Consider the following 24,892-nt stretch of genomic DNA (forward strand, 5'->3'; position numbering starts at 1 on the left):
TGGGTGCACTTCTAAACTCCCAAAGTATGTAAACTTGCCTCTTCACATTCTGCAGGAAGAGAAGAGAAAAAAATAAAATAAAATGTCAACTGTGTCAAAAAAATTAAAAGTCACGATATAAATATTTACAGTTACTAAAACTTTAGATTTAGAAAAAAAAACAGGCGATGTGGCTTAACGATGGAACACCGTTTTTTAACGAACTCTTTTTCTTCACCAAAATCAAAACAAATTTAGTGAAAAATTTCATCCGAAAAAATTAAAATGTAAGCACCCAGCAATGTTAAAGTAACGTAAAATAATTATAGTAACTAAAACTTCAAATTTAAAAAAACAGGCGACACGGCTGCAAGACAGAGTGCCACTTTTCGATGAAGTCTTTTGCTACATAAATCAAAACAAATTTAGCGAAAAAATTCCTCCGAAAGAAAATAAAATTTAAGCTACCCGGCAATGCAAAAAACAGTGTAAAAAAATTTGAAAAGAAGAGGGAAAAAAAAAAGAGCAAACAAATTTTCTGTTTCTCTTGACCACCCTGTTACTGCTCCAGCCTCTTTTTTTTTTTTTTTTTCTTCCTGAATTCGTTTGCGTGTGCGTGTCTTGGGTTAGGAAAAAAAATATAGAGAGAGAGAGGAAAGAGAGAGGGAAGAGATGACAGTTTTAATTGGAGAGCAAATACATGCTCCCTGGACAAGAGGCCATGTGAGCCCATGTGTGCGTGTGTTGGGATAGAAAGAAATGTAGAGAGAGAAGTAAGAGAGAGGGGATGTAAAATAAGCAAGTACATGGCCTATAGATATAGTCCATGTCGGACCGTGTGAAAGGGAAGAGAGGTCATGTGAGAGAGAGAAAATTCATATGAAAAAATGACGACGTGACTCGACAGAAGGACGTCGTTTGGTTTCTCCTTTATTATAGTGTCAGGACAAGAGGCCATGTCAGTCCATGTGTGCGTGTGTTGGAATAGAAAAAAAATATAGAGAGAGAAGAGAGAGGGGATGTAAAATAGGTAAGTACATGATCTATGAATATAGAGTCCATGTCGGACCATATAAAAGAAAAGAGAGGCCATGTGAGAGAGAGAAAATTTATATGAGAAAATGACGACGTGGCTCGACGAGGGACGTTGTTTGCTTTCTCCTTTAGGATAGAGTTTAATTATTTAGCTCTCTTGATTGGCGAAAGGAATAGTCAGGGACTCTGAGGTTAGACCGTTAGATCACTTCCCAGGAAGCTTCTCTTTGTCTCTTTGTTACCAAATTTTCAAAGCCCTTTGGAAATTTCCACTACCAGAGACTTAAAACATTCATATTCTCCTCCGAAAGTGCGAGCGTTGCGTACCGAGATTCTCAACCTCTCTCTTTGTCTCTTTATTCCCAAATTTCCAAAGCCCTTTGAAAATTTGCCACTACCAGGAAACTTTCACTATCTCCTCCGAAAGAGTGCGCGTTGCGTACCGAGAGAAAGGAAGGAGAGCTCTTGTTCTCAACCTCACCTCAATTGAGTGGATTCGATCATGGATGCAATCCAATCTGCTGCGGTGTCCGCTGCTGAGGAGGAGTTCAGGCTGCGCTCCTCTTTCGGTGAAGATCGTGGGAGGCTGGAGAGGACACTGAGGAAGAGCCGGATCCTGATCGACAGGGCTGAGCGATGGAGCTTCAAGGATGAAAGGCTTGCCCAGCACCTCACACAGCTCAAGGATGCCGCTTACGATGCAGAAGACCTCCTCGACGACATCGACTATCAGGATCAGCAGAAAAAGATCCAGGCCCAGCAAAGCCAGGCAAGTAAACTCTTTCATAATTCTCTTAACTATTTACGTAATCTGATAAACGGTGCTGCGAAGAACATGAGAACTATCCAAGGAAACTTGGATACGATTGCTGCTGATTTAGAAGGACTTATGGGCCAACTCGGTTTACATGGCGATTATAGTATGCCGACGAACTGACAGATGGGCTCCTTAGTCGACGAACCAATAGTATATGGTCGAGACGAGGAACGGGAGAAGGTGATCAAGTTGTTGGGAGTTCCATGCGGGCAGAGTGACATTGAAAACGACAATGAAAGTGTATCTGCCCCTGCTAAGAGAAGAAAGAAAGAAAATGTGTCTGTTCTATCCATTTATGGCATCGGAGGGGTCGGCAAGACTACTCTAGCACAGGTTGTCTACAATGATGAGAGGGTGGTGAAGCACTTTGACCTGAAAATTTGGGTCTGTGTTTCTGACAACTTCGATGTGAACAGCTTAAGTAAAGAGATCATAGATAACGCTGGGAAGGGGTACGAGGCTGATCGTATGAATTTAAGTTCTCTTCAAGCGACTCTAAAGGAGATAGTGATGGCACATCGCTTCTTGCTTGTCCTTGATGATGTGTGGAATGAGAATAGTAGGGAGTGGCAAAAATTTTATGCGCCTTTGAGCCATGGGCAAGTAGGAAGTATGATCCTGGTGACGACTCGGACTTTGAAGGTTGCCAACATAGCAGGAACAATGGACCCCATCTTCCTGGAGGGTTTATCAGGTGATGTTTATTGGGATTTCTTCAAGTCATGCGCATTTCGCTGTGAGAACCCTGAAGACTATCCGGGGTTAGAAAAAATAGGAATAGACATTGCTGCTAAGTTGAAGGGATCTCCGTTAGCTGCAAAAACTTTAGGAGGCCTGTTGAATGAGGACATGGATGCCGGACATTGGACTACGATCTTGAACAGTGAATTATGGGAACTACCGCAGAAGGAAGGCGACATTCTTCCAGCCCTTCGATTGAGCTATCTGTATCTTCTGCCGCATCTGAAGCGATGCTTCTCGTTTTGTTCGATATTCCCAAAAGATTATGAGTTCAATAAAAGTGATCTAACTAGTATTTGGGTAGCAGAAGGCTTTGTTATACCTCAAGGAAACATGCTACTAGAAGATATAGCGACCATGTACTTGCGCGACTTAACAAGCAGGTGCTTCCTTCAGCAATCTCATAGGGATCCTCTAAACTATGTAATGCATGATTTGATACACGATCTAGCGCAATTTGTTTCGGTAGACGAATGTTCAAGGATAGATAAAGGTAGAGGACAAATAAGAATCCCTAAAACTGTTCGACATTTGTCGGTATGCTGTACGAGTATAGAAGAAAAGAAGTTAATGGAGTTAGCGAGCTACGACAAACTGCGCTCGATTATAATACTTTCTAAATTTCGGCGTGGATTAGATTCTATAATTGATTGCTGGTTCCGCAGGCTCGCAAATATCCGTTGTTTAAAACTTAGCTTCTGTAAGATAACAAAGCTTCCTGAGAGTATTAGCAACTTAAAGCATCTCCGATACCTTGATGTATCTGGTACAAGTATCAGAACGTTACCCACGTCACTGTGTCACCTCAATAATCTGCAAGTGTTGAACGTAATGAAGTGCCCGCTTGAGTGTTTTCCTCAAGGATTTACTGGATTGCATAACTTGCGGAAACTTTACCCTATAGAAACAGCAGTTTCCAAGATAAGTGAGATAGGGAAGCTAACTTCTCTTCAATATTTGCCTCAGTTTGAAGTCCGAAAGGATGATCAACACAAAATTGGAGAACTAAAGCATATGACACAGCTTCATGGATGCTTGCATATTAAGAAGCTTGAAAATGTAGAGAGCAAGGAAGATGCTTGTGAAGCTGAGCTGGACAATAAGCCGTACCTTGATGAACTGATTTTAGAATGGTCTCGGGGAACAAGCAATTCTCACCATGATATAGAGGTGCTTGAAGGCCTTCAGCCACGTCAAAAGCTTAAACAGCTGGAAATCAGACACTATGGTGGCACGACATCTCCCAGTTGGCTACGACCTCAAACATTAACCTGCTTAAGTAAACTCCACATTGAAGAATGCAGCAAACTTACCGAATTACCGTGCCTCCCTCCTTCCCTTATGTCACTGGTGCTAGTAAATGTGGGCCTGAATTCACTTCCTAGATTGTGGGATGAATGCCAAGATTCAACCAACGAAAGCAAAACTCAGCGAGGTGGTGACAATAGCAGCAACAGGAGTTCTTCGCTACGTAAGTTACACATTAAGCGATGCTTCAACCTGACGAGTCTTGAAGGGTGGCTGATGCCACACTACTTACCATCCCTTGAGGAATTCAGAGTCGAAAAGTGTAAAAATTTGACTTTGCTTCCTCCTGACAGCTTCAAGGATTTTGTTTCTTTGAAGTCAATGGCAATAGACGTTTGTCCTAAGCTCACCTGCCGTACAGTACTGATCTTACCCCCCTCAATTGAATTGGTTGTTCTCGATGACTGTGGTAATCTGGATCAGTCACTTCCTCGCTGCCTACAGAACCTTAAATCTCTCATCAATTTAACAATAATTCGATGTCCACACGTAGCATCCCTGCCGGAGCAAGTGATGTGTCAACTCAAATCACTTGAGAAGCTGTTTATTTGGCGTTGTGAAGAGCTTAGTTCTTTAGGAGGATTAGGTGTTCTTGCATCTCTCAAATATATCAGAATTCGCAACTGTCCCAAACTTGCAGATTCTGAGCCACCGATGTTTGACTTCACCGATGAAATACAGAGGGCGGAGATCGGTTTGCGCATTGATAGGACGACCCTTCTGAAGCTGCAATCTTTAAGGAATCTGGTACCCTTCATCAGAGAACTCGAAATTTGGAGTCCTGATGAACCAGAAATGTTTGTTGGAGAGGACAGAGAACTGTTGCTGTTGTTTAAGTCACTTAAACATCTACAGTTTTCATTTTGTAAAGAACTTAATTCGCTACCAACTGAGTTGCATAGATTGACTTCGCTTCAAAAGCTATCCATCCACTACTGCTCTAAGATCCACTTCTTGCCAGAGAATGGCCTACCAGCCTCATTGACGAAGTTAGACTTCCACGGTTGCAATAAAGGAGTTTACGCTACAGCTGGAGATGTATAAATCGCTGAAGAACCTTTAACTGTCTATATTTTCATGGCTTTTCAACAGGTACTTCTCAGACTCTCAGACAGCTATTTCTTTCTAAATTTTCTCCATTTCTGCTGCTAGCTACTGATGTTCATTGTAAGTTAACTCACTAAAACAGAGTAGGGATGCAAGGAGTGTTTAAATAGCAGCACTTTCGTGTCATTTTTTTTGTGTCTTTTAGACAGTTCACAACTTTTTTGTAACCAACCGCACCCGATGCAGGTGGCTAAGAGCTTGATGGTTGATATCCGGGATCCTAAGTTCAAAACATATTTGCTTCACATGTGACCTCCTCGGCTAGAAGCCACTTTGAAATGGCTATCGCAACTCTATTAATTTTGATTAACATCCTTAAGTTTTGATTTTTTTTTTTTTTTTTTAAGAATTACACCTAATCATCCACATAAGCACCAACCTTATCTAGATATCCAATTATTCCTAAATCTCATATAAATATCTTACACACCTCGTATGAAGGATACTTTGATGGTCAAAATTGGTGTTGGTGAAATATTTCTCATGTGAGAAATGTGAGTTTGTTGATATCAAATTCCCTAACACAACTTATACAGGACTAAAATGGTTGTTCTTTTTCTTTCTTTTGTCAAATAAAAGGAAAGCCTATAAGGTTTCAGGATTCCTAAAGCGACCAGCGAAGGAAGGTACCTGAGGAAGCAGAGGAAGAAGATGATGATGATGAGGAGAGAGTCGAGTGACCGGCCATTTTGGGGGATCCACAAGCTTGATTTCAACCAACAACCATTCTTGATTAATAATTGGGAGTCCAATTCGCGAAAGTTATTTTGCTGGGTATTATCATACTACGATCAGAAATGTTTCTACCAAATTCAAGATGATTTTATAAAGGGTTTTTATGATTTTATTTAAGGCTAAATTACAGAAAACTTTCATGACAATACTCGTTTTTCACTTTTTTCTTTGTCATTCAAAAATCTACACTTCGCTCTCTTGAAAAAATAAAAAATATTCAAGGGGTACACCGTGATAAAATGATCAAAATGTCCCTCATCTTATTCGGGTTGGGTGTGGACGGGGAGGTAGCGAGGGTGAGGCGGCAGAAGCGGGCGAGGGCGTGTGCATGGGCATGGACAAAGGGGTGGGCGAGGGCGTGTGTATGGGCATGGACAAAAGGGTGGGCGAGAGCGAGACGGCACGGCGGAGATCGGTGAGGAAGGATAAGAGTTTCAGGAATATTTTGGGTATAAAAAATAGGATATAAGCGGAATCCTAACGGAATACTGATGACGGGGGCAAAGTGAATATATGTGTAGATTTCTGAATGATAGGAGGAAAAATAAAAAAAATGGGTATTGACAGAAGATTTTTTGTAATTTAGTCTTTATTTAAACGTCTTTTATAGATCTATCAGAATACAATATGGTGAGATATTTTATGATTTGTATGATTTGATGAGTCGAAAAGTAAGTTGTAAGTCATATACTTGTAGGGCGAGGATCCATCATGAATTGTAATTTATACTCTCTCTTTTTTTTCGTTTTGAAGTAAAAAATGTATAGTGTTGAAGTTCTTGTAGCACATTTTGATGCAGATCTCTCACTGCATTTTTTTTTTATTTATAATTTATACTTTCTTTAACTTTCAATTACTTTTAATTTCAGTTATTTCCACTATATCAAAACAACAGCTTTATAAACTCTCACATGTCAATTAATCAATATTGGAATTAATGCTCCTATCAGTTTAAAACTTGACGAAGCTCTTAAAATTTAATAAAATCGTCATTAAATTTAATAAAATTCCTAACAAACCAGACATTGGCTGAATAAAATGTCCCCTCTCCCTACATAATAATGTGTAATAATGGCCAACTTCAAATTAAACACATAAATAAACCCTCGAACAAAAACAATTAGAAGTAATAGGTTGCAGGAGAATTAAACAAATGAAAACTAAAATGAATCCGAGATACTCCACAAAATCGCATCAGCAGACATAGATTACCAACTCAACCATAAAAATGTTGATCAAATCACCAGAGGCAAACTCATTAAACTACATTCTATAGCTTGTTTATTTATACTGTGACTATTTTAACTGATGATGAAGCAATACATTCCAATGATAGCACGGAAAACTTAAGCGCGATTTCGATAACACGTAACAAGATGTTTCCAGTAGCCTTAGAAAAACAAAGCTAGACAACAACTACAATAATAGAAAGGAGCGAAAAAAAAAACAGAACACTATTTTCAATTTGAAGTAATAGGAAACCAATAAGACCTTATCACCTGATCCTCAGGCAGTATAATTGTGCTCTTGGCCCACATTTTGTTTGATCAGCTTATAAGAATCATCATGCATCTCACAGCTACAGAAGTAAATCTTAAAATTAACTTCATGTCAATCAGAAGAAATTTTACTTTAACTGTTTATCCACGAGAACAATTTAAATGCTGCTAAGTGACATAAAGAACTTACATTATCATTCCTGGATCTAGAAGGGGATTAGTGAGGAACAGTAGTATACACTGAAGCGACTGAAAATGCGGAAAGAGATTTAAGTTTAAGCTTTGTCGAACAAAAGGGATTTAGCAATATGAGATTAACCCAACCAACTTCATCTCATTCTTACTTCAGCGGCATAAATATCATATAATTAATCAGTCATTGAGCATGAAAATGTATCATATATCACATAAACAATAAGATTACATACTATTCCATGCCAAAGAAAATGTGCTGCAAATCCTAGAAGCACAGAACCTCGGGGCGCAAAAGAGTTCAGATGTTAAAGTTCTCTCAACATCACGGAAAGATTCAACAATTGCATAGTGCTAAACTTGCTCTTGTAGACATGACAAAATAAGCCCAATAAAGGTTCAACAAATACAAGGATTCAAAACCAACAAAAATATTAAATTCATCTTGAAGGGTCAGATCATCCGCTATTTGCAAAAAAAAAAGAGGAAAATAATATTATATTAGTCAACCTCTTGTCCTCATAATTGTAATGCTGCCTTTTCCGCCATCAGTGCGGATCTTAGTTTTGACCACCACAGGCTTCCCGGAAAAAGCCGAGGTGGGATACGAATTCGATTCTTCGTCCTTTTTGTTCTTGAATTTGGACGATGGTGGATTGTGAATCCACTGATTTATGTCGTTCAAAGTGACATCACCATGAACTCCGCATGGTTTTATCAGCGCAAAAGGATAGGCAATTGATGTGGTTAACTTTGTTGGCGCTTCAATGAAAGATTTCCTGCCTGAAGTAATTGATTGAAAAAGGTGTATATAGTTTACTCAAGAGGTGATTCGTAAGAAATGGAAGAGAGATGTTAAAATAACAGTTCGAATTGCACCAAGAGGCCCCAAACTTCTTCAAGAAACAAAAGAGACAGATGAATGATTCAATAAAAGGACCCCAACTTTTTTAGAAGTTTTTGGTTCAGCCCCCACACTTTGAAGTTTGAACTGCTACAATTCGGTCCAATCTTACCATGGTCATCAAGTTTTTCAATTATATTGGATGAAGATGCCCACATAATCACCACGTAAGAAGCCCGAAAGCCGCTAGTGGCATATTGGATGATGATTACACGGAAATTATTCTCCAATTGCATTGTACAAAAGCACAAAGTTAGTCGACAGGCTGGGGGCCAAACTGAATTAACCTAAAAGATTGAGGACCCCTGGTGCAATTTACCTCTGATTAACAGGCTGAAATGTGAGAAATACCCTTGAAAACTCTTGGACGAACCGGAATAGAGTTCTCCTGTGCCCCATCAGCTTCAATTTCAGGTGAAACTTTGTGGAATTCTAAATAGACAAATGAGGTTTTATGTTATCATGTAACTATAACTTCCACAACCACAGGCTCAATATAACAAAAATAAAGAGCAAAATTAAGAAATCAGATTTACCAGAAACATCAACTTGGTCAATTGGGGCCATAGAATTGTTCCTGCAGATGGCGACAGAATAACATTTAGATGTGTAAATGATAACCACATACATATGCTCAGAAGTTAAAATGATTTCAGAAAAGAAATGCAGACATTTCTTCAGAGCAGCAGTTTGCTTCACTTTCATTTAAGCATTTCGCAAACCATCCTTCTGATGATTGATCCAGCCCTTCACAACTTAAAGCGTACTTATCACCTATAATATACTTCAGAATTAGAAAAGAGATAGAGAGACAAGGATTTAGACCATTCAAAAAGTGAAAAAGCAAAAGGAAAGTAACCTGCAACCTCTGTGTTCCAACCTGAATTCCATTCTACAGTCTGCATAAGCCCCTCTCCCATCATTGAGCAATCCATCGTCTAATTAAGTACCAATAATAAAAGAAAACATTCAAAACAAACAAAATGTAGAGTTCTAGGCAACATTACAATTATTAGTTCAATGTAATATGACAACCTCATTGTTTTCAGCAGTAAATTGCAGCATGCGCCTTCGTTTAAATTGCGAAGCCTCTCCGCACTCCAACTCTTTGTTGCTAATACCTGCATCCTAACAGCCCTAGTTATTCAAAGTTAAATGTAATCGCAAATTAAAACGATTCTAAATATGCTTAGATTGGGAAAAAAAAAAAAAAAAAAAAAACACACCTCCCCCTGCATCTGAAACTTGGTAATCAAAATCTGTACAATCCTTTATGGGAGTTTGATCATTGAACATGTAAAAAAGATCATTTGCATCTTCATTAACTTCACCCCAAAAGCAGTGAGATGTATCTGTTAGTACAATCAATGAACAGCTATAAGAAGACCACGGCATTTGCTTTTTAAATCTTAAAATAGGATTTTGATGAGGAGGGATTGTTGAAGAATCGAACCATTCAATGGATCTCTCTGCAAATCGAACTCTGTACCGCGCCATTCCCACATCTCACTGTTACACACTCAGCATTGCAACAACAATAAGATCACCGCCAAAAATGGACCACAAATCAAAAAAAGTCCATTGCATTGCCAAAAATATGCATTGCAGATGTGATTTAGTAAAAGAACATGTAGCACATTGCAATAAATAGCACATGAAATTGAGAGATCAATGGCCAATGCAGCATAGTAAACACTAGAAAAAAAAAAAAGGAAATTTGAGGACAAAAACAACTAGAAAATGCATAAATACTATAAAAAATGGACATAAACATACCCATCAACATCACAAATGATTCACTCAATCAAAAACACGAATAACCACATGAAAAAGATAACAAAGATATTAGTAATAAGAGAAAAAACAAAAAACGCACTTGTGATCACCATTGTTCTCATCGCAATCCATTTCCTACAACTCCCTCTTCTTCTTCTTCTTCCCAATACTACCACAGCCCAAATAGACCAAATCCAACAATGGATTTGATGGAAAAAATAATACAAAAAATCCAAAAAAAAATCTTAAAAACTAAAAGAAGAGAGAAAGAGAGTTCCTGCTACAACACCCCTTTTCTCTCTCTCCTCTCTCTCTCTCTCTAGTCTGTCTTCTATGTGGAGTTGTGGACTAGAGAGAGATGAGAAAATATAGTAAGTAATAAACAATAATAAAATAATGAGAATTAGCATTAAAAAATAGGGATAATTGCCTATATACCCTTCATGCGTTCGGAAATATCCGATCTATCCCTACTTTTTTTTTCTTTCTAAAATGTCCCTCATACGTTCCACCGTTATTCCAAAATACCCCCGCATTTATCCCCTGTTAGCTTAACTCGGGTTAAACATGGGTTAAATCTATACTAGAGTTAAAACCTGAACAAAATACCTATTTTGCCCCTACTTTATTATAGTAATCCCTAAGATTATCCTCTCTTTCTTCCCCAATTTTGTCGCCACCACCGGCCGACTCCTCCGCCACCACCGGCCGGCTCCTCCGCCTCTACCTCACCTCCTCGCCTCATCTCCTCCCAGACCACCACCACCTCCCACACCTCCACCTCCAACACCACCCATCTCGTCGCTCTCGTTGTCCTCCTCCGCCGCTGCTCTCGTCGTCGCCGTCGTCCTCTTCCTCCGCCGCCTTGGCCGGCGCCGGGAGCAAGAGGGCCGCAGCGACGATCCCATCTCTCGCCACTCTCGTCGTCCTTCTCCTCATCCGCTGCCTTGGCCGGCGCCAGGAGCAAGAGGGCCGCAGCTCCATCGGACCCCTACACGCCTTCTGCTTCGGATCCGGCTGAAGGGTAAATAAGAAAAGTATTTGCTATATGAAGGGTATATAAGAAAAGTTTGTTACGGTACAAGAGTATATTGGAATGGGCAAAATGGTAATTTTCAGAGCTAACGGCAGCTCACTAACGGAACTTAACTCTAGGGGTATTTTAGAAAAACTTGGAACATAAGAAGGGTATTTTCAATATTAGCCTTCTAAGAGGGGTAAATAAGAAAATGGGGAACTTTTCAGGGGTATATAGGCAATTGCCCCTAAAAAATAATAGATGTGGAAGAGTGAAAGCTAATTAATTAATTTAATTAATCACTAATCACCAGTTCACCACCTTCTAAAATGAGCTTACTTATTGATATGATAGGTCCAATTAAAGGCACAAATAACGGTAATGCCACTACAGAGGAGGCTCATTCGCTAAGCATGAAGGGGCTTTGATGTAAATTGAATAGAAATCTATGGGCTTTTTTGTAATTTCCGTTTAATTGTAGGAAACATAATGAGACAAAGTACGAGATGGGCCCCGAATACCGGACCAAACTCCGGTTCAGTTTACGGTCCAAGTTGCGCGCTTGGACCGGGCCCGGTTTTTTATGCGTTGTTCTAGGTTCTAATTTTGAGACCTCATGATTGAAATTAACTTTAAAATTTTAATTTTATGATTTAATTTTAGAATATTCAAAAGAATAGACACGAAAAAATTTATAAATTTTAAGAGTATTTTGTTTTCTTAGAAATTTTAAAAAATTTTGATATTTTTTCTTTGCGTTATTCTAGTGATTAAAATTTAAAATGTTATTAAACTTAATAATTAGTCGAGTTTATTATCACAAAACAATTTAAACTATTAAATTTGTTGAAGGTCCAAGCGAACCGGTTCGACTCGACCGGAGGACCCAACCGGTCTGAATAGATCCGGTCTACCCGAGGCAAACTCCCGCACAACATCATTATGCGCGCGTGGCCGAAACCTACGCCCGCTTTTCCTGCGAAGGCGCCGCGTAGATACCGCTATGCAGTTCCGTAAGGTGTGCGGCCGCGATCGCCTGGATGAAGCGAAATGGACGGCTAATAACTCGCCCGCGTAGAACTTTGTATGCGCGTGTTTTGAGGATAGGAATCATCCGTTATGAGTGATGGGAATAGTGGGCCCCGCAACCCCACGCAGTAAGAACGTGCCCCGCTTTTAACTTCGGGGAGTGCATTAAAGGGTGGGGTGCTTGTCACGTGACCCACGTGCTTCTGCTTAATTTACTGCTCTTTATTAATTATTTATTATTTACTATTATAAAAAGAATTAAAAGTTTCCATTTATCACATTCATAGTTTTGAAGAGTGTATACATGCAAATGTACCTTTATATAACATCCAAAAAATGGCGACATCTAAAATTTAAAATAGCTTTATTAAAAAGCCATAAAATCTCCAAAATTTATAATAACTACAAACTATTACACAGCACAGTGAGTAACGGTCGATTTCCTCCTCTCTTCTTTCTCATTCTACATACAAAATGAATCTACAGATGTTGTACAATTTATCGATTAAGTCTCTATATTAATACTCACTTTTTGTACAGATTAATGCAGAATTTCCGTGCTAATTTCACTTGCAGCAATCGCATTCCATGTACTCCTCCTGAAATGCGAAATTCATGTTTATCAGAAAGAGTGGTGCATGATGAACAAAACTTCTCCTTTTTTTTTCAAATCGCTTCGGCCAATTACCTGATGATGATCATTTTGATGCTCTGATTGAAGTTTTTTCTGACAGTGGCACATATGAGGAGCCGCGCGGCCAACTCGGAACAGGCGCTGCACCGTTGCTTGAATATGATTGTAAATGCTGCACCGAGGAAACTTGAATCTTGAGTCGTGCGATAAATTTAGGTTGTAACATAAGATTACGATAATACTTTTGATTGTCTCTTTTTCTTGAGACAATCAATTGTACGTCGTCGTAGCAACATGTTTCTCTCTCTCAATTTAGGTAAAATGAATCAAAAGTACAGAATCATTCACCTAATGATAAACTAACTCGAAGATTATCAATTTAGATTAGTTCTCTGCGTAACGGCTTTCGAGTTCATCTCATTACAAGATAAACATTGTTTAAACAATCTAAAGAACATATAATCCACACTAAGCAATTCTTGGATATTGCCTAACGCGACATGAATTTCTCTCACCTTAGCCTGTGTCGGTTGCAGGACATGAAGAATGCTAATAGGCCATTCAATATGCTTCGAACGGCTCGAAAAACCTAAAATTCTTAAGGGGTCAGTTTTGAGTAAACGGAAAAACAGGTTAGTATGCAAATTGCGTAAAAGATCAGATTAACAAACTTGCGAGAAGAGATCATTCCAAAGCTCCTGTAAGACCGAAATGTCGAATGTACTCTGCTCTGTCTCCGACATATGTGTGAGCTCGAAGATGCTACAAATAGTCTCCCAAATATCTTTTAGTAAGTTGTATGAGTTGGACAACAAAGAACCCATGTAATTCGCCAATGTAAGAACACATCTTACTGGAATTAGGCATAATTCCCACAAAGAGTTGAGCAATGGGTAACATGAAGTTGCTGCAGATATAACAGGCAAAAGTTAAAAATAGGAATACATTGTAATCAACTCTTGTTTCAATTCCAAAATTATTAGCAAATAGAGTACCTGTGGTCCAAAAATAGGAATACAGGAGCTCAAACGGTGACAACAAAACCTCAGTGAAGTCGACGAACAAAGTGTACACTGAATCCATCAAAGATTCTGCTGTCGAAGATAGTAGTTCACCCATGTTAGCGCATAGACTCCACAAAGGAGATATAAATTCCATTATTTCAGAGAATGGTGCTGCTAATGGTTCAGCGATCGAAACAAATATCGTTTTTACCGCGTGAAAAGCCAACAGAAACCACTTCACACTCTTTTTAATGTTGCGGAGAAATAATATAGTGCCAAGATATTGAATCCTTGTAACCATGTCCCATCCTTCTATCCAACCGAAAAAGGGACCGCAAAGGCGAGCGGCGGTTGCCTTTAGTAATGGTACATTCTTATACAAGTCGTAGAATCCAATAATGACCGTTGCTAACGATATCAATATATAAAAAGTTCTCGCTAATGGTCGCATCCATGGTCGATAGAAGTGACAGAACAAAGGATAAGATTGGAAAAATATAACCCACGATGGAAGTCCCGACTCGAGCAAAGTGAGAAGCCTAATGTCGGACATGATAACTTGCCTTAGCTTGAACGGCAATAAACTATCGCTAAATTTGAGTAGTATCAGCATGTCCGAATATTGAGTCGATGAAACAAAAGTTTCCTCCATTTCATTCTTCATTGATGATTTCTTTTCCTCGAAATATCTGGTTGACCCAAGAAAGTCACGGTTGAACTCGTTCACATTCTTATTCACGGTGTTTTCATTCTTATGTGGTTGTATTGAGTTGAGTTCATCATATTCCCCAGTTGGTGATTCTTGGACATCTAAGAACTCTTCCTCAGATACAGCTTCTAAAGGAGACGACTTTTGATTCGAGATCTCCTTAGAAAAGGATTGAGCATCTAACAGATGAAGGTCTAAACCAGCCAACTTTTTTAGATAGCTCTTGAGTGTTTGCGTTTCAGATAAACGGCCCAGGAACCATAGCGATATACAAGTCGAGGCCTGCTCGGGACTATAGAACTCCCACTTCTTCATGTATCTCACTTCTATAGCAAGAGATGTGTCGGCCTGCGAGTACCATATTAAACTTTCACAACACCATGGATCACTAATTGGTAGACTAAAGTAATGTAACAAGTTAGTTAGGTTGGTAAAAATGTATATATATCACTAAAAAGACAACAAATAGCTCCTTTAAGGTGAATATTACCACTCTTGTGGAGTTAATTAAAATTGCAAAATTTATTTTTCAGATTTTACGTATTAGTTCAACCAAAATTTCATGAACTATAAGTGGATTTCAGAAATCGATTAATATTGTGACAGTTAAAAACTCCAACAATCACTAACTAAGAGGAGAGCTAATTAGTTGATACAATGAATGAGGAATACACCTGAAGCTCATTAAGATAGTTGATGCCGTGAACATCTTTCCACGCCACTTCAAACACGAGGAATCCATGAAGTGCTTTGCTCAAATCCATAGCAGAGAGAAGATACCTCTTCTGCCATTTTCTCGAATCAATAACACGTAACCACCGGCGGGACTTGGCGGAGTGGTCGTCGATGGACTGATCACGGCCGTTCATCATGCTGTTGCTCTCCGCATCCGAGATCCGATCAAATGTCCTGGAGTTCATAAAAGGAGACATCCTGTACTGCAAACGAATAAGCAATATAAGCCATGATCATTTCAAGAGCGAAAGAACGCGAAAAAAAAAATAAAAACACTTAAATTTTTTTTGAAAAAGAGAGATCGAAAAAGTAGACCTTGGTCACCATTAATTGCCATAACCTTGCTGATCTAGAATGCTTGTTCATGAGCCACGGCCGATTATCGACCAATATGAGAAGCTTTTTACTAAGGGGAGCAAAGTACAAAAATGCTTGCGACACGTAAGATTGTATATCCCTGCAGCAACAAAAATATAAAATAAAATTCATCAAAAAGCTTAATAAATCACTAGAAATCAAGGTTGTATTAGGCCAATAAGATCTTTCTCAGAATATTAAGTATTCTCTCTAAAAATTACTCAGCAAGCATATAAACAAACAGGAAATTGACATGAGAGGGACTACAAATTCTCAGAATTAAGAAATCAAACACATGATCTTAACTTTCTCTAATTATGAGGAACAGTTTCTAATTCCTGGAAACTTTTAAGGTTGCTTAAAATTGAAAATGGGCCTTAATCTAAAGCACTAAAAAATTATGAAGCAATGCAGATAAAATATGGAGAGCCTAAATCCTTTGACATGTAACATAAATGCAGTTTGAATAAAGCAAATTATCATGCACAAAAAAGAGAGCACTAAAAAGAAAAACTCACCCAATTTGTAGACCTGTCAAAGGGTATATATCAGGCAGAGACTCCACTGGCTTTTCCATATCCTTGTTCCTTTTTGTTTGCTTTAATTGATCCCAAACCATGGATTTAAAAAAAAAAAAAAAAAAAAAAACATCTACACTGTAAGAAACATGTTTTTTTTTTTTCAGTTGTTAAATAAAAATGCAGTTCATAAAGCTAAAAAAAGGGGTCTTTATTTCTCTAAATATCAATCAACAAAGATAATTAAAGATGAAAATAACAAAATAAGGAAGTAACCAAAAAGCAGGGTTTGATGACTCTTTTAACTTTCACCCAACTACAGAGGCTATATCACCTGCTATATCTTTTCCTTGAACTTAAGAACATTTGTTCCCTATTATATAAAGGGAAAATGGTCATGCATGGAGACCCCCTCAACTACAGTTCATATTAAAATAGCCCCTAAATTTTTTACTTTCATTTTTTAATTAGCTTCCATTTTTTAAAATTCGGATAATTTGGTTTTAATGAAATTAGACATCTTATTTTTTAAAAAAAGAAACTAGCTAATTTTACCTGTCGAAAATATATAATTTAAATCAAAATAAATAGAAGTTGCACGATATGTCAATTTTTAAAAAAAGGAAAAATAAACAAAAAATGATTAGAAAATTGATTCAAAGTTTCAAACCAAAGAATATGATATAGAGATAAAGGACTATGAATGGGATGAGGCAGAATCCAACAGGAAATTAAAAAAGAAAAGAAAAAATCAAAAGAGAATCCAATTCTTAAACAAGCTTATATCTGAAGATTAAATTCCACATCTCCATATTCTCTCTTTTAACCAAGCAATCAAAAGCATCTGGTGGAAAAAGACCAACACCCACCTAAACGACAAGCAGGCAAAATTTTCTCCTCTTCTTTTTTTTTTTTTTTTTTTTTTTTTTTTGTTTGTGGGAAACAAAAAGTAGGGAAAATGGGGAATTAATAAGTAGAAATTCTCAAATGTTGAGGTAAAGGTTAAAAGCAAAAAATATGTCTTATTTTGGAAAATGCCCCTATTATGGTTGGGACACAGAGAGAACCGCGTAGAACCTCTCTTTTATTAAGAGGCCCTCGAAAATCATTTTTTGGTATTAAAAAAGTTTTTTTTTTTTTTTTTTTTTGAGAGATAGGTAGCACGCTACTCGCTTCGTTTATTTCATTTAGAGATAAACTTAGCTAGAAATGTGAATCAACTAGGATTCAAACTTAGGTCTTGGGTACCAACCACCAAGCCCTTTGCCTCTTGCTCTAGGGACAATCGGTTAAAAAAATTTATATTTACATTATTAGTGTGCATTTTAAAGTTTATATTTCATTTAAAAAAATTTATATTTATATTATTAGTGTGCATTTTTGCTGTTTTCTAGCTTTTTGTCAAATATTTAAAACTTTAATCGATGAAAAAAAAAAAGTATAAATTTGGGTTTAGATAATCAATTGTATAATTTTACAAGCTCAGATGACTATGGTGGATTTAATGTAACAACACGGACGAATCGCAACCGTCGATGATGAGAATTCTCTGAGGCTTGGATGGATCAGATTTGGAGAAGAAGATTAGAGGTTAATTCATTTCGTTAATGTCCAATTGCTCTATATATATTACCTCACGTTGAACTAAAGTATAAAATAGCAGAAAGTAGTGGACTATGTTGTGAAAAAGGAAAAAATATAATAGAATCTTCCCGGTGGGCAAAGTCCAGGTGAGAGTGTGGGCCTTGGGTTGGGCTCATTTGCTGCATTCCTGTTGCACCTCAATTGCTTGGTGGATCTTCTTACCCATTATCGCCCAATCTGTCGTCGCATCTCGCACTCAGCAGTCAGCACGCGCGCTCAAACACCAAAAAAAAGGCTTTTTTTTTTGCAAATAGCCCACTTGACAAATTTTATTTACAAATATAGCCCCGTTCAAAAATTATTTACAAAAATAGCCCTGTCCCTGCCACGCCAACGCCACGTGAGCGCCACACTGGTAGGGCGGGCCCGGGTGTTTAAGTTGAACACGGTGAATCATTCACCGTGTCCAATATAAGATTTTTGTATTGGACACGGTGAATGGTTCACCGTGTCCAATACAAATACCCCAACAATGGCTAAGTTGGAGGTATTTATATTAAACACGGTGAATCATTCACCGTATCCAATTATTTGTATTGGATACGGTGAATGGTTCACCGTGTCCAATACAAATATTTCGATCTTAGCTAGTTTGTATTGGACACGGTGAATCATTCACCGTGTCCAATACAAAAACTTTGTATTGATCACGATAAATGGTTCACCGTGTTCAACTTACCCATCTGGCCCAGTTCCGCCCGCGTGGCGCTGACGTAGCGCTTGTGTGGCGGGGACAGGACCATATTTGCAAATAAATTTTTGATAGGGCCAATTTGAAAAAAAAAATTTATAAGGGGGCTATTTACAAAAAAAGCCCCCCCAAAAAAAAAAGAAAAAGAAAAAGAAAATCGCCTCGCCCTGTCGGCTGTCGCCCACCCGAAAACAAAAGAAAAATAAAAAAAGAAAAACTTCCGCTCAAATTTTTTCCTCGGCCCTGCCTCCGCCCCCATCCCTTCCCCTTCCGGCCGAGCGTTGGAAGTTCGGAACCACTCCGGCCGCGCACCACTCGCCACTCGCCATCGGAATCCTCCGCGAGGTCGAGCATCGGAAGTTCAAAACCACCACCCCCCCGCCGCGCGCCGCTCGCCACCGGAACCCCCCGCGACCATCGGAAGTTTGGAAACCCCTACGAGGCCGCGCACCACTCGCAATCCGGTTTCGAGTTCCGCCGTTCCGCTGCCGCACGCCCACTTCATCTGGTACAAAACTACAAATTCATATTTTCCATGAGACCATGACTATGATGAGTGAAGTTAATATTTGCTATTATCTGTATGTGAAGTGTCAAATTTATATATTTTTTTTCTTCCTATTTTGCAGCTCTTTATTTTTTTTTATTTTTTAAAAATTATAAATATTTATGCTAATAGTATAAATTTAGAGGAGAAAGTTTTAATTTAATAGTCGAAGTTTTGATCTCGAATTTTTAATTGGTGAACGTATAGTACCCGTATAAATTACATATTCGAATAATTGGCGAATCCGTTTTTTAGCCGTATTTTTCAACAAATTTAAAAATTAGGATGCGAATTTTATCCGTATTATATTCGTGCCGAATTTTCGTCGAATTCGAATTAACTAACTAAGGTTGTAACTCCATCATTCGGAAGAAAAAAATTTAGAATGCATCAGTTTTATTGCTGCTGATGTGACGTCATAGATTATCTAGGTTGCAGATTCTTATTACATATTATTTTCCTAGAAAACAATTCGCCACCTTAATTTTCTATATACAGATAAAAGTACGTGAATTATTGAGCAATTGCATCGACTGTCACCTTAAGTTTAGAGCCAAGCACTAAATCCTCTCACTCATCATCTTTAATTAAGTTGAGTGACAGCGAAGCAGACATGGCCGCGATGCCAGCATCATGCTCACTCAACTTCAGCTAATATGCATGTCAGGTTAGTTTCACCGGCACTCGACTTAACAATAGATGACGGAAAGGCCTTACTTGTAATGTTGTTGAAGCTCGGGGTGTCAATTGTTCGCTTTACTTTCGGACAATTTTTAGGTTTCTCAATGCAATTTACTGTAAAATATTAAAGAGTTGTTTAATTTTATGTAGGGAAGCTTATTCTTGGCGAGCTTAAGATTATTGTGGATCAAAAGAATTCCATTGTTTGTATTTCCTAGCAATGGGATCGGATGGCTCAAATACAGGAGAGGAGAGGATGTGGTCGCTCCTTTCGCAGCTCGATTCGGAGGCTGGGGTCCTTGATCGGATCATCTATAAGAACAAGAACCAGCACAGGCGCTGCTCTTACTTTCAATTCCTCCTGAAGGTTTTTCATGGGATAACCCCTGCTCTTCTTTTGAATTCTTACTTTGTATGGTTCAGAATAGGAGGGTAATCTTGATGTTTTTGCTATTCAGGTGAGAAGGGATTTGAGGCTTGTACAGTTGGCAAACCTGCCGGAGATCTTGAATGTAGTCTTTCCCATCATAAGTGGCAAGAAACCAGCTCAAAAAGCCCTTCATCCGATAAGGTGAGTAATTTTTTTTCACTTTTTGTTAAGATTCAACGAAATCAAGCCTTTCTATGTTCGTCCATGAAATTCTGGATTTTGATATCCCTTGTATTTAGTTCAGTAGATTTTGATATGTGATGTTTTTTTTCTTTTAACGGTAATGTAATAGTAATACTCTACTAGTTTTTTCTAGAATCATCGGTTTTCATGTAACCTTTAGTTACATTACGAGTTCTGCTCCCCACTACTTCAAAGTAGTGGAGAGTCTAACTAGTTCTAATGATGTCTTATGACCTCGATCACTTGCTGTGGTTTATGAAGAAGGAAATTAATTTCATAAATTAAGTTTTGTCATCTTCAAACTTTTAAGTTTCAGTGTTAGTCGCTGAACTTCTACTCAAGTCTCACTTTCAAAAGTTTGGGGTATTGTCTCTCCAATTCTAAACTTTTTAGAGGCCAAAATGGAACTTGGCTAAAAGGTTGGGAACTTGCAGTGCATTTTACCCTAAGCATTGTTTATATTGTCCTTGAAATAATTTTTAATATTGATAATTTATTTCTTATTGTAATGCCATAATTTTCTTCTCTTCACAGAGTAAACAGAAAATGCCCTAATGTGAAGCATAACTGCCAGGAGCGACTGTTGGGTGTTGCCCGCATACTGTCACAGGTGCTTTTGGTGTATCACTGTTTTTTTTTTTTTCCCTATGACTATGCAGATGCTTGTTTGATGAAGTTTCTCATGTGCTATGGGTACCGTGGCATGCACTATTCCCTTTTTCAGTTGGTTGTGCTGTATGATATTAGTAATTCAAATGTAGTGTTGTTGATGTTGCTAAGCCTATTGACGAGAAGATAAACCTACACTTTTTGTTACAGTTTAGGCTCATCTGAGAATAAAATTGAAGCTCGTATAATAATCATTGTAGCTAAAAAAGACAAAAGAGCTTAATACCACATATATTCATGATATGATGTTCGATACAATTCTATGCTAGAAACTGAACTCTCCTGTAACTATTCTGTTCCTATACTTTTAGACTTTTCCAAGCTTATAGGAAGATATTATAGCCCGTGCTGTTAGTTAATGGTCCATGTGTTAAATGGATTCCATTAGACTTTTCCAAGCTTATAGGAAGATATCATAGCCAGTGCTATTAGTTAATGGTCCATGTGTTAAATGGATTCCAAAAACCAAATTACAAGCCTAAGTAACTAATTAAGCATACTTTGTTGATTCACGTGGGACTTCTGACTGCATTTGTGTCATTATATCGAACCCTATCACTTCTACTAATCGAGTGATTGGAGTTGTTATTGTATGTACTCCCAATTTTGGATAACACAGTTGCATACCAACTTTTGGCACGATCAGGATGGGTGTCTAACCTTATGCTTGTAAATTATAACAACTTTTTTATGTGCTTGTTGTTCAAATTTTGGTCTTTGTATTTCCACAGTTTCTTAGATGAATTGTTTTGATTAGTATTTTTGGAAAAGATATCATTGAAACACTAAGTTGAATTTGCATTGCTTAGTGTCACATGATGATCAATTTTCACCTCTGAGCGGCTAACGCTATCTTCATCTTATGCAGATGGCTGAACCTATTATCAAGGGGGCAACGTATCCTTATGTCTGGGTGTTATTAGTATCATATCTGCCTTAGAATAACAAGTTTTACAAATTTGTAACTTCTCTTTATTTCGTAATGGATGTAGCGAAATAAATAGTTTCCTTTGACAATCTTGCAGCCAGATATCCCTATTGCTTGCCAAATCGTTTTTTACAGGATTTTCCACTATGGTCTTGGCCTTGCTTGCACGACTTAGAGTGCTCGTCCAACAAGTAAGTATATTCAAACAAACGCTTGTCTTGTATTTGTTTTGTGATGTTTCACTATGTCTGAGTATCCTGGTTTACTTTTGCAACAGATCTTGCTTGACGTAGTTTCGATCTTCAACAAGATCTTGGCTCTTTCCCAGACAAAGCATTCTGTAAAGATTGCTGAGGGAGGAATAGAGGCTAGTTTATCCAACCTCGGTTCAATTACTTCCATTCCAATTGATATGTCAGTAATTGTTTTGTTTGTTCAATTTCATCGAGTTTCACCAGTCAACTTATTACACGGGCTTCTATATTGTTTTTGGTTTATGCAGGCTTTCCGAGAGTATTATCCATCTCGAGGGGATGCCCTATTTTTGGAGTTAGAATGTGTGTGGGAAGAAGATAAGTTTGTCTTGATCGAGAGGACACAAAATAGCTGTAAAAGGTGCCGAGATGAGGATCAAAGTGTGGCTCCTTCTGGAACATTAATCCAGTATGAAACTATGGCGCATTTTGGTGAAGGTTAGTATTGTCTTCTTCTTGAATTGAAGGTTAGTAACTTTTGATATCTTATTATGCCCTGATTTGTGTGACTACGAATTAGAAGTTTGAGCGTCAAAACTTGGTGTACTGCTCTTAAAATGTCTCATGTTCTTATTTTGGACAATAATTACCTAATTCTTTTTGTCAATAGTTAGACTTTTGGAACAATAAAAGGGTATATACGTATAAAATTTTTCTCAGTTGCCTTTTCCTTTAGCAGATTCTCACGTTGGTTCTGGATCAATTTTTATAATCTTATTACAAGTTATTTTCCCTATGTGTGATCGTTGCACTTCTTTTAATTGTAATCTACTTCATATTATGTTAATAGATAACTCGTCCTTAGGTTATACTGTATGAAATTAATTCTTATTGTTGCATCACAGTATTCCCTGCCATTGTTCTTGATTGCTCTTCTATCTTGGAAATGTCATATAAACCATTATTAACTTATTGTTCAAATACCGTCTCAACATTAGTAGATCGATCAATAATAAAAGGCGACGAGAAGGACAGTTTCGCGGATGGCGCAAATATGACGAGGTTGGTAACTGCTGCTGAGGATATCATCACTGAAAGTGCTGATTCAATTCCAACTCCCAATCCATCCGAACTTCCACCCCAAAATAGGAAGAGAGTAGCATTCATATCTGTTGGAAAGTCGGCGCCCTCGCCCGCCGTGCCAAACAAAAAGGCAAAGCTGGACGCAATCCCGAGCAATGTTGCTGAAGCCGACGACCCATTCACCAGTTTACCCTTTCCTGGGATCAGTAACAACTCCGTCTTTTGATCAAGCGGTTGCCCACGTGCGCAGGTTCGAACTGTCAGAATGGCAGTGGAAAATAACGACATGCATCGATAGCCGTTGTTTCGGACCAAAACTTGAGAATTTGGAGCAGCATTACTTCAAGCAATCCTCAACAAGAGGATAGTTTTCAGTGAGAGTTCAACCCCTCGCAACTGACAAATGGGAAGCTCTCCAGTTTTGATCCTTTTGTAAAAAATCTGATTTATGGGGTTGTATGTAATCCTATCGATCGATTAATTTTAGTATGCATACACTTCAAATGAGACATAACCGTGTGGTACTTTTGAAGGTGCTGCACTTTGTCCTATCTAGCCTCTCTGTGGCAATCAAACCTTCCATTGATTAGTTTTTTTTTTCACCCCGCTTGGGGCATGTGTTGTCTCACTCCTGTAGCTTAGTTCAATTCTCTAATGAATGAACTCGGTTATATACTATCTTTTCCTTAAAAAAAGAATCAATCAATCCTTCATTTATTTTTTAATTTTTTTAATTAATATGTTGGTTGATATCCTTCGTACTTTTGGGTAACGTAATTTTCAGATTCAAATCTCCATTAATCCTCTCCATTAATCCTATGAATGTTTTATTTTTCAAAAAATATATAATACTCTTTTTTGACAGGCGAAAAAAAATAAAATATTGAATATTGAGAGAGAAACAATATGTAGATTATGAAGATATATATATATATATATATATATATATATATATATAGAGAGAGAGAGAGAGAGAGAGAGAGAGAGAGAGAGAGCTAGGCTACTATACTATCTATAGTACCGAGCTCCGGTACTATAGTGTTGGTTTTCGATCTTAGGGCGTTCAAATCAACGATCCACACCGTTAAAATTGATCTAGGGTATTTAAAGTTTCTAGAAATAAAATTTTATATTTTTTCGACATAGTTTATTTTATGATCAAACTATTTCAAAATTGTCAATTTTCAATGGCTATTATGACGAGTTTGGAGTTTAACGGTGTAGAAGAATCTAAATTTCTTCAAATTTTGATAGAAAATACTTTAAACTATATAGATTAAGGTTAACATTCTTGATCTTGAATTTAAAAGTCCTATGCTCAAATTTTAAAGATTATTCAATTTCCACCGTCCATTTTGATATAATTTATTTACTAAGTAAACGACATCGAAAAAAACTCAAATTTTATTCCTAAGAAATTCATATACCCTAGATCATATTTAATGGTGTGGATCGTTGATTTGAACGCCCTAAGATCGAAAACAAACACTATAGTACCGAAGCTCGGTACTATAGATAGTATAGTAGCCTAATTCTATATATATATATATATATATATATATATATATTGCATTGAGCTAGAATACTCTCAAAAGCATCAAAAAGTTGGTGCTTTTGAGTTTTTAGCCATTGGACGGAGAGATGTAGGATTGAGATAATGGTGGTAGGTAATGGTAGGTGGAATAGTGTTTGATTCAAGGAACTATTAGTAATCAAGGAGTAAATCCAAAGACTAAAAATTTAGA

General features: G+C 37.7%; 4 protein-coding genes across 13 annotated transcripts; 2 read left to right on the forward strand and 2 right to left on the reverse strand.

The window, feature by feature from the left end:
- LOC109712220 (putative disease resistance protein RGA3) lies at window positions 1,931–6,508 on the forward strand. 2 transcript variants are annotated; one of them, XM_020235675.1, is made up of 2 exons: window positions 1,931–4,972; window positions 5,174–6,508. In XM_020235675.1, exon 1 carries the CDS (start codon window positions 1,955–1,957, stop codon window positions 4,922–4,924), a length of 2,970 nt encoding a protein of 989 aa, XP_020091264.1. In that variant the 5' UTR covers window positions 1,931–1,954; the 3' UTR covers window positions 4,925–4,972; window positions 5,174–6,508. The 2 variants fall into 2 exon arrangements, with proteins under 2 accessions (XP_020091264.1, XP_020091272.1); XM_020235683.1 differs by having other exon boundaries at window positions 5,567–6,508.
- LOC109712235 (protein XRI1-like) lies at window positions 7,608–10,448 on the reverse strand. Of its 3 annotated transcripts, none has more exons than XM_020235712.1 (9): window positions 10,204–10,448; window positions 9,771–9,826; window positions 9,544–9,669; window positions 9,353–9,438; window positions 9,177–9,255; window positions 8,989–9,091; window positions 8,854–8,894; window positions 8,669–8,749; window positions 7,608–8,196 (listed from the first exon to the last, which is right to left on the reverse strand). In XM_020235712.1, the coding sequence occupies exons 2-9, from the start codon at window positions 9,820–9,822 to the stop codon at window positions 7,919–7,921; spliced, it is 846 nt and encodes a 281-aa protein (XP_020091301.1). In that variant the 5' UTR covers window positions 9,823–9,826; window positions 10,204–10,448; the 3' UTR covers window positions 7,608–7,918. The 3 variants fall into 3 exon arrangements, with proteins under 3 accessions (XP_020091301.1, XP_020091292.1, XP_020091285.1); XM_020235703.1 differs by having other exon boundaries at window positions 9,198–9,255; window positions 10,194–10,448; XM_020235696.1 differs by having other exon boundaries at window positions 10,194–10,447.
- LOC109707264 lies at window positions 12,482–17,032 on the reverse strand. Of its 5 annotated transcripts, none has more exons than XM_020228425.1 (9): window positions 16,967–17,032; window positions 16,098–16,177; window positions 15,538–15,679; window positions 15,162–15,425; window positions 13,770–14,835; window positions 13,446–13,681; window positions 13,290–13,363; window positions 12,829–12,946; window positions 12,482–12,739 (listed from the first exon to the last, which is right to left on the reverse strand). In XM_020228425.1, exons 2-9 carry the CDS (start codon window positions 16,154–16,156, stop codon window positions 12,707–12,709), a joined length of 1,992 nt encoding a protein of 663 aa, XP_020084014.1. In that variant the 5' UTR covers window positions 16,157–16,177; window positions 16,967–17,032; the 3' UTR covers window positions 12,482–12,706. The 5 variants fall into 5 exon arrangements, with proteins under 5 accessions (XP_020084014.1, XP_020084030.1, XP_020084007.1 ...); XM_020228441.1 differs by lacking the exon at window positions 16,967–17,032 and adding an exon at window positions 16,374–16,488 and having other exon boundaries at window positions 12,482–12,743; window positions 12,836–12,946; XM_020228418.1 differs by lacking the exon at window positions 16,967–17,032 and adding an exon at window positions 16,374–16,486.
- On the forward strand, window positions 18,597–23,860 carry LOC109720329. 3 transcript variants are annotated; one of them, XM_020247379.1, is made up of 9 exons: window positions 18,597–18,940; window positions 19,811–20,027; window positions 20,119–20,231; window positions 20,808–20,883; window positions 21,811–21,839; window positions 21,968–22,061; window positions 22,148–22,237; window positions 22,373–22,562; window positions 23,063–23,860. In XM_020247379.1, exons 2-9 carry the CDS (start codon window positions 19,881–19,883, stop codon window positions 23,371–23,373), a joined length of 1,050 nt encoding a protein of 349 aa, XP_020102968.1. In that variant the 5' UTR covers window positions 18,597–18,940; window positions 19,811–19,880; the 3' UTR covers window positions 23,374–23,860. The 3 variants fall into 3 exon arrangements, with proteins under 3 accessions (XP_020102968.1, XP_020102978.1, XP_020102970.1); XM_020247389.1 differs by having other exon boundaries at window positions 23,066–23,860; XM_020247381.1 differs by having other exon boundaries at window positions 19,816–20,027.

The sequence above is a fragment of the Ananas comosus genome, linkage group 1 (genome assembly GCF_001540865.1).
Source record: "Ananas comosus cultivar F153 linkage group 1, ASM154086v1, whole genome shotgun sequence".
In the NCBI taxonomy this organism is placed as follows: Eukaryota; Viridiplantae; Streptophyta; class Magnoliopsida; order Poales; family Bromeliaceae; genus Ananas; species Ananas comosus.